Source organism: Pediculus humanus, genomic scaffold (assembly GCF_000006295.1).
Source record: "Pediculus humanus corporis 1103172108225 genomic scaffold, whole genome shotgun sequence".
In the NCBI taxonomy this organism is placed as follows: domain Eukaryota; kingdom Metazoa; phylum Arthropoda; class Insecta; order Psocodea; family Pediculidae; genus Pediculus; species Pediculus humanus.
In genome coordinates, this window is record NW_002987795.1 from 1,340 (window position 1) to 11,218 (window position 9,879).

The 9,879-nt window shown below is 23.3% G+C and overlaps 1 protein-coding gene across 1 annotated transcript; it reads left to right on the top strand.

Moving 5' to 3' along the window:
* Positions 1–828: 828 nt before the first annotated feature.
* Positions 829–4,410, top strand: Phum_PHUM453210 (ABC transporter, putative; the record flags this gene model as incomplete). The annotated part of the gene is made up of 11 exons (XM_002429814.1): positions 829–922; positions 1,801–1,924; positions 2,009–2,198; positions 2,312–2,457; positions 2,554–2,792; positions 2,869–3,081; positions 3,125–3,297; positions 3,374–3,542; positions 3,613–3,713; positions 3,816–3,971; positions 4,060–4,410. The coding sequence occupies 11 exons, from the start codon at positions 829–831 to the stop codon at positions 4,408–4,410; spliced, it is 1,956 nt and encodes a 651-aa protein (XP_002429859.1).
* Between the last annotated feature and the right edge of the window lie 5,469 nt (positions 4,411–9,879).

The window sequence follows — 9,879 nt, forward strand, 5'->3', positions numbered from 1 at the left end:
GATTACTTTATTTAAATAAAACTCCCTTTTTTAAATTAAAATAATTTTTTACTATACTAAAAGTATTGTAACCTTGACCAAAAAAAAAAAAAAAAATTCACGTTTTTAAACTTTTAAAAATGTTTGTTTTTATTATTAGCATTAGTTAATAAATATCATAATTAAATTTAGTTAATATTTTTACATAAAAAAAAAGGTTTAACCTTTTAATTGATTAAGGTTTTACATAAAGTACACACACACACACACATGTCTTATTATAAAATAATTTCAAATTCTTATTTGTTAATCATAATAACATAAACATTTTTGTATAATTTTTTTCATTGTAATTATTCCTGATTGAAATTTTTTTTTAATTTTTTCCTTCCCCCCCCTCTCTCCCTCCCTTTTTTAATTAATCAGCTTTTTTTTTTGTACAACAACATGTGCCAAATAGACTTATGTACAGTTCTTATTAATTTTTAATTGAAAACTTTTAAAATTTTATTGAATGATTTTTTACAGGCACATGCCTGTATATAAGTATGCCTTTTAATAAATAAAAATTGATGACAACAAATTTTAAAATATTTTTTAACTTATGTTTTGGAATTACATTGGTGACATTATACATAACATAAATTTCTTAACTAAATGAGTATAAATTTATAATAAATATAAAATAAAATGGCTGACATTATGTTTTGTATTCTACATACAAGAAATTTTAACATGAGAAATTTTTATTCATTTTTCAGATTTTCTTCAATATAATTTCACATGTAGCTTCAAAAGGATAAGAAAATAACTTAATAATAATAATAATAATAATAAATATATAACAAAATGAGCACCGAGAACGAAGTAACTGTTCAAATATGTCATCAACCCATTGATTTAGAATTTCAAGATTTGACATTAACTCGTAACGGAAAATATGGTTAGTTTTAAAATGTTTTTAAATAATTAAAATGGCGACAAATGAAATCAAAAGTACATTTTTTGCAGCAATGATAATTTCTTTTTCCCTTTTTTTAATTTATTACGTTTTTTTTTTTTTGAGTTTGATTCGTATTGAGCTCTAAATAATAAATATCTTAATCTTATAACTAACGATATCGAAAAATAAAAAAAATTTACCGTTTATTAAGATTTTGCCATTTCTATAATAATTCCAACGGTTTTCATTAAAAGCTTCCATTATTGGCGGTCAACGATTAAATCAGTGTGACCTCTTAATTTTTCTTTATTTGACATCCAGTGTTGCCAATATTGTTTTTTTTTTTTTTTGATTATTTAACTCAAATGGCGTTTCGTTAAATTACGTTTATTCTAATAACAAAAAATAATATTTATTAAAATTATTTAAAATATAAACATCTTAAAGTTTTTTTTATGCATCGTTTATAAAATACCGTTTTTCTCATCCCCCAAAAATGTCTGAATTAATTAACGGCCATTTTTTTAAATTTTATTTTAATAACATATTGCATTTGTCAAAATTTATTTATTCTTTTCAAATCTTCTTAATTAATCGAATACTTGACATAAGAAATACTTAATATTGATATAATTTTTTTTTTTTTTTCGTTGTCAAGTATTCCTTGTTCGGTATTTAATAAGCAATTATTAATAATCTATCATGTTACACCACTTAAATTGCTGCTGTGACAAAAAAACGATAATGATTTATTATCGGGTAAGTTTAAATTAACGGTTAATTTTCCGACAGCATTTTATTTTAAGTGAATTAGTATAATTAAATTTATTGGGCTCTCTGATGGATCGATCATTAATTTTTTTTTTTTTTTTAACTAGGTCTACCTTCGAGACAAATCCTTAAGGGTGCTAATGGTAGATTCAAACCAGGGAGGTTGACAGCTATTCTTGGACCCTCTGGAGCTGGAAAAACTTCACTTTTGAACATTTTAACTGGTTTTAGGTAAAAATAAATAAATTTGAAAATACAATTTGGTTTTTACTAAAAAAAAAAAAAAATGTTGAAACTGTAATTTCTGTTATTTAGAACGACAGGAGTAAAGGGTAGTGTTAGAGTCAATGGTAGGGAAAGAAATTTGCAAGTATTTAGAAAAGAATGCTGTTATATTACTCAAGAATTTGCTATGCTAGGCCTATTGACAGTTATGGAAACTTTCAAATCCACTGCTGATCTCAAATTAGGCAATAAAGTTAGCGAAGAAAAAAAATACTCCATTGTAAGTGTCTCATAATAAAATCTTAACTAAAATTGTTTACAATTTACTAATTATTGTCAATTATACTTATTCCACTAAAAGAAAATGATCATTAAATATATTATAATTGACAGATTTCAGACATAATTGATATTTTGGGACTTTCATCTTGCATAAATACACAAGTGAGGCATCTATCTGGAGGAGAAAAAAAAAGACTCTCTATCGGATTAGAATTGATCAGCAATCCTCCAATTATGTTTTTCGATGAACCTACCAGGTAAAATCATATTAAATTTCATTAAGTGTACCTTAATTAGAGAAATTTTACAACATTTTATTTGTTCGAAATATGCTTCATAATTTTTGTTTTTAGTGGTCTCGATAGTTCATCATCAGTTCAAGTTATATCTCACTTAAAGACTTTAGCAAGAGGTGGTAGAACAATTGTCTGCGTAATACATCAACCAAGTTCTAGAATTTTTGAAATGTTTGATGATTTGTATATTTTGGTCGATGGTCAATGTATGTACAATGGTCCAATTGATGACATGGTACCTGTATTAGAGCAATCTGGATTTAAATGTCCAAAATATTACAATCGAGCTGATTTCGGTTTGTTTATCTCAATAAATGAAATAAAGAAACTCTTTCTCAAAAATATAAATAAATAATTCTGTTTGATTTTTAGTCATTGAAGTTGCTTGTAAAGAAAGAGGAGAAAATTTGGATGCGTTATTCACATTAGCAAATAAAAAAATAATGGCCGAAAGGCTAGAAAGAAATAGTAGTAAATCTAGTAATTACCAAAGAAGTGAATCTGATACAAATTCTGGATTCATACACGAACAAGGTAAATTTATATATATAAGAACAAAACTTGAAAATAAATTTTTTTTTTACCGTTATTAAATAATAATAATACTATTTTCCTATAGTGTTTGTAGATGGAAAAAATCTCAATACGAAAATTCAAATAATTCCAATGGATCAAATTAGTCAAATTTCGAATAGGAGGAAAAAAGTTAAAGAAATAACAGCAAAATATCCAACACCAGTTTTACTACAATTTTGGATTTTACTTAAAAGAACTTTTTTATGCAGTTGCATACGTGATTTGGTAAATATTCAATTATACGTATCTAACTAACCGTATATATCGGAAAAAAGTTTCTTAACGTTATGGTTCTTTTTAGCACATGGCACAGATTCGAGTGGTAGCTCAAGTTGTAGTCGGTCTTTTAATGGGCACAGTTTTCTACAACCTAGGGAATGAAGCATCGAAAGTTCAAAGCAATTCATCTTTTTTATTTTTTTCTCTCATGTTTATTTTTTTTTCCAATTCCATGCCAACAGTTCAAACTTGTAAGGGAATAATTTTTTTTAAAAATTAATTTCAAATTTTTATGACATCTAAAAAGTTTTTTTTTTCTAGTCCCATCAGAAGCAGCAGTTTTCATCAGAGAGCATTTAAATAATTGGTATTCAATAAAAGCTTATTATTTTTCAAAATTAATTGCGGACTTACCCCTTCAGGTACACACACACACACACACGCATCATATCTTGATCCTAAATCCATCTCCTTTTGGAAACTTCCAGACAGTTTTGAATAATATATTTTTTTCCCTTTTCCAGATGTTTTGTCCATCCGTGTACTTATTAATTACTTATTTCATGACGGATCAACCTCTTAATTGGGATCGAATAGGAATGGTTCTTTTATTAGGTTTTACCGTAACGATAATGGCTCAAGCTTTGGGTCATGCTTTTGGAGCAGCATTCGATGCTCAGGTAAGAAATTTCCACCAAAAACTAAGCCACCAAATCTAAAAAAAAAAAAAAAGAAAATATTTAAAAATTTTTTTTTGTTTATTTTCAGTTGGGAACCTTTTTGATTCCAGCATCAGCGATTCCAATGTTTTTATTTAGCGGATTTTTTATATTGTTAAGCGATTTGCCTCCTTGTTTAAATTGGTTATCCTACGTTAGTTATTTCCGGTATCCTTTCGAAGGTTTAATGTTAGCCATTTACGGTCACGGACGTCCTCATTTAAAATGTTCTCTCCCATACTGTCATTATAAAAATCCAGCAAAGTACCTAAACGATTTAGATTTGGGAGGAGGGAATTTTTGGATCGATATTGGTGGAATCCTCGGATGGATAATATTTCTTAGAATAGTATTTTATTGCATATTAAAATGGAAACTTTATAGAATTCGTGGCTATTGAAACAATTAAAAAAAAACAATGTTATAAATACTTAAATTCAAAAACATTGCGGCTAAATGCTTAAAAGCAAATATATATATAAAAATACTTTTTAAAAAAGAATTATTAATAAAAAAAATTTTATTTAATTTAATTGAGCTGTGGGGAAAAGAAAAAAAAAAATTTAAATTTTTAAAATTCTGCGCTTTATTGAAAAAAATATTTTGCATTACAAAAGGATAAAAATTGAATGTTTTTCTTGTAAAAAACGAATCCCTGCAGAAAAAATGGCAATTATAAAGGATATAACGAGAAATTTCCTCAAGATGAACACACAAAAACCGCTCAATTTATTTTATTATTAATAATATTATTTCCGAAAGAAATTTATTTTTGATCTCATAAAAGAAGAAATGTCAAACTTTAAATTGTAATTTTTTTTTTTTAAAATTTAAATTTGTAACGAAACAATCGAAGGGAGCACCTACAAAAAACCATGTAGAAAAAAAAAAAAATTTTTTTTTAATTATCAATTTTTTTATGAATCTGTTTTGTTATTATATCTAGTCATATTAAATTCCAAAAAAAATTAATTTTTATTAATTCACAATTATTATTATTATTATTATTAAAAACTAAAATAATTACGTTATTTTTTTTTTATTTTTTTAAATATATATTTAGATTTAGTAGTAGTAGTAGTAGTTGTAGTTGTAGTTATAGTAGTAGTTTTAGTATCTAAAATTAAAATTTTAACTACGAGTGGGTTTATTTAATTTTTGTGTCAATTTATTAATTTTTCAAATGTGTCAAAAAAAAATTATCACGGTAATAATAAAATAATAATAATAATAAATTTTTTGGCAGCATATTATCATTGTGTAACCTCTGTATCGAAAATAATAATAATAATAATAATAATAATAATAATAATAATAATAATAATAATAATGCGTTAATAAAAAATTATTATATAGTTTGTAATACTTAATAAATAAAATTATTATGCGCCTCCCCTTTTTTTTTGTTTTCTTGTTTTCTATATTAATTAATTTTGTAATAATTTTTCTTATTTAATTTAAATTTTAACATAATAATAATAATAATAAAATGTTTATTTAATTTCAAATAGAAAAAATAAATAAATCGTAATAGTACTCGTATGCAAACTTAAATTGTTTTTTTTTTTCCTCCTATTTTATTTTAATATATTTAAAAAAAAAAAAAAAAAAATTATTTAAATTTTTTGGTGTGAAAGGTCAAGTACAATTGTTAAAGATTATCTTATGTTTTTTTTTTTATGTTTTATATTTTATTTTAAGACGACGCGACATTATTTAGGATCAAAGCAAACGTCATGAACCTTTCAATAAAAATTTAATAAATAAATAAATAAATAATTTGTTTTAAAAAAAAAAAAATAATTACACTCTTATTAATTCTTCCTAGTATTGTTTCCTTTAAAACAATAATAATAATAATAATGTTTACTGAATTTTACGACAAAACAAACATTAAAACTAAAACAAAACATTTGTTTGTATATTAATAAGTTTTTCTTTTGTTTTTTTTTTTTTTTTTTTATCTTACTTCTTAAGTAAGAAAACTAATAAATTATTTTATGTATTTTTTTTTTTTCTTTACTATCAGTTTTCATACGATATGAAACATAAAAGCTGAGACAATGTTTTTTTTTTTTTTTTTTTTTTTAAACATTTAACTTTGTAAGCCATTGTTGAGTCTAACTTCATAACCAGAAAAAAAAAAAAAAAAAAAAAAAATTATCAATCATCATTATTTTATTATTTTTTTGTCATCATCAAACCTGAAAAGTTTCATTCAATTTTATGACGTCACTATTTATTTTTTTAATTGGACTTTCATTGCTTGAATGATATATTTTTATTGTTTTTTTTTTTTTTCCTTTTGATTTCTATAAATGTAAGCAAAATATGACGTTGTTTAACTTTTTGCTTTGAATGGCTCAGCAAAAAAATTTTTATATGAATCATCATCATCATCATCAACATCAGAAAACCTGCTGTACTGAATATAATTTTAAGCAGGTTTTAAGTGTGTGTGTGTGTTATAAATGACTACACTTTGGACATTTTGCTTTGATCCTTTTATTGACAACATGTAAAGTGTATTAACAAGTTGTCATAATCAGTTTATGACAACATGTTGCAAACAAACACCATCATGCTCACATTCATACAGGTGGTTATTAAAAACAATAAAAAATTTACCTTTAAGACAACGACAAGTAATCCATTTAGTTGTATAAACTTTTACAAAAGGAAGAAATACATTGTTTGGTCATCAATCATCAATAACAGTTATGAGTTTTTTTCCTTTCAATGTTACACTTGTTATGTACATGTTAATGATGTTTATTAATTTCGATGGAAATGACACATTAACTGCATATAAAAAAGAGAAACAATAATTAATATAATAAAAACAAACGTTTTGTTTGTGTTGTGTGCATGCAAACACAAATCAGTAATTAACATAATTTTTCCTTTTTAATATAAATGAAAGAGTGCGTTATATGAACGTTGACAAACAAATTTATTTCGAATAAAATTTATACTTAAAAAAGTAATAAAATAAATAAACATAATTTAAAATACATAATAAGTAAACATAATAATAATAATTTGTTTTTACCCGTCGGTATTAATAATAAAAATTCCAAACAAAAACGTTTTTTCTTTTAAAATTTATCAAAGATTCGAATCATGGAATTAACGACATTGTTGTAATTCTACTCTAATCAAATCAGCAACTTTTAAAAATTACTTATTATTATTATTTTTTATTTAAATGTTTTAAAATTATTAATTTAAATAAAAACTATAAAAAGAAGAAAATTTATTTTAAATAAATAAATTTTATAATATAAAAAATCAAAGCCGAAATAAATTTTTACTCTCGTTAATTTATTTTCATTTAATTACTATTTTGATTAGTGATACGCTTCCGGTCAAAGTTCTAGAAATAAAACACCAAATTGAATTTTAGTTCGAATTTCCAATTAACGATTAACGATAAAGTTAGATATTTAACGGTTAAAAAATTTTCAAATTAAAAAATAATATTAATACAAACATCATATTTCCTATTAGAATTCAAACAATATATACATTTAGGTAAATATAAATGAATTACCCGATGTAATTTATTTATTTACTTTAATTAAATGATAATTAAATTAATTAATTAATTAATTAATTAATTAAAATTTCAGACTTTTTAATTACAAAAAGAAAAAACAATCTCAACAATGCTTTGTTCGAGTCTAAATATTATCTAAAAGGTTATCATTTGTCTTTTTATATTTACAATATTAAACATTTAAAAAACATTAATAAAACTATCATCATCATTATTATTATTACTTTTTTGTCGTTATTCACCTGGATCAGGATTTTTTTTTCGAAATTACCAAACGTACGTTTATAAAGTAAGTACAAAGTTATAAATTATAAATAAATAGATAAAAATGAATGAATGAATGAATGAATGAATTTGATATAAAAATGGAGTCATGTGTAAACTGATATTCACATACTCCTTCACAAACAGTTTTAAAAAAAAAATTTGCAAATCCCTTAATTCCCGTGGGATATCAAAACCTAAGGTTCAAAATTTATTTATTTATTTATTTATTAATAATGTTAATGACAATCAAAATGATGATGATGATGATTCTTTTGTAAAAACACTTCCTATCGTTGTTTCCTATTGGTCGTCAAAAACGTGACAATTCAATTAAATAAAATTTTTTTTTTTTTTTTATTTTGCCACGTTTATACGTGGTGACGTTAACCTTCAATCTTAATTTAATTGTCACGTGATTTATTTTTTTTTTTTTTGGATAAAAAATTTATTACACAAACATACATATTCTAAAAAAATAAATAAATAATAAATAAATCTATTTTCGTTAATTCTAATTAAATTTCATTAAAGTATTTGTTATACGAACGAATTACATAATTTTATTTATTTACTTATTAAAATTTTGGGTCGTGCAAGGCTTTACGTACAGCGTTTTAAATTTTATAAACAATTTATTATTATTATTATTATTTACAAGAAAATTTTAAAACTGTGACATAAAACATAGTCGAGTTTATTAGGAATAAATAAACATAAAGTTGTAAATATGGCATCCATTTTGTTTTTAAACAAAATCGTGTTAATTTTCAATTAAACATTTCAAGTACTCGCGTACGAAATAAAATAACAAAACCATTTCGATTAATTATTATTATTATTATTATTATTATTATCATCATTATTTTTTATAAGCATTTTCCATACTCGAATGAAAAAAAAATAATAATAATAAAAATTTATTATTATTATTATTTATTGTTGTTGTGTTTGAGAAGACGTAAAACGTTGTCGTAAAAATTAACGTTACGAGTACTTTAGAGAGAGAGAGAGATAGAGAATATTTCTCTCTTACCCACCATTAAAATAATAATAATAATACTACCAAGAAATTTTGAATAAATGTTTTTTTTTTTTTCAACCGAATGACTGCTGTACCTGTCAATCCTTTCACCAATTTTGAAAATAATTTTATAAACCTTGAATAACAAAAAATGTTTTTCTCAAACGAGTTTTAATTATTTTCACCTTGAATCATCATTCGCCATTTTGAAAACATATATATATTATTCATATTGTTCTTTTTTTTTCTATTTAACAAATAAAGAATTTAATTGCTTCAATGATAATTTAATGCTTTGATTATTATTAATAACAAATACATATAAATAATACGATGATGATAATAATGATTTTTTATAAATAAATTTTTTTAAATAAATAATTCGCATCGTTTTGGAAAATTAAAAAAAAAAAATCATATGGGGTCAAAGGTTATATTTCACGGACGAGACACACGCAATGTCACAAAAAAAAAAAAAAATTATTAATAATAATGATTCCAGTTTAAATGAGATTCGTCGATATCATATTAAATTTTTTTTTTTTTTCGTCCTTTGACTAGAAACCTTTGACAATAATTTTTATTATAACGATTTCAAATAGCCCCCATCACACGTTATTTTAAATAAGAATAAATTTATTAAATCAAAAAAAAAGTAACGGTTTTTTTTTTGTTAATCGATTTATCGATCTTATTAATAAATAAATAAATAAATAATTTTATTGTTATAAATACCTTCAAATATCCAACGATAAGTTTTCTCTCTCTCTCTCTCTCTCTCTCTTAAAAATTTGTTGTTGTTGTTGTTTCATCCAAACCGGTTTTTTTTTTTTTTTTTTTTTATTTTCTTTTAAAACGAAACAATTTCTTTTTCTCGTAATTATTTTTCAACTTTTTTTCGAACAGGTTCTCGATATCATGACTACATTTCAAAGAAATCGATGGTGGATGGATACCTAGAGGGTGGAAATAGAAAAAAAAATTTTTTTTAATATAAAAATAAATCATAAATCGATCATAGA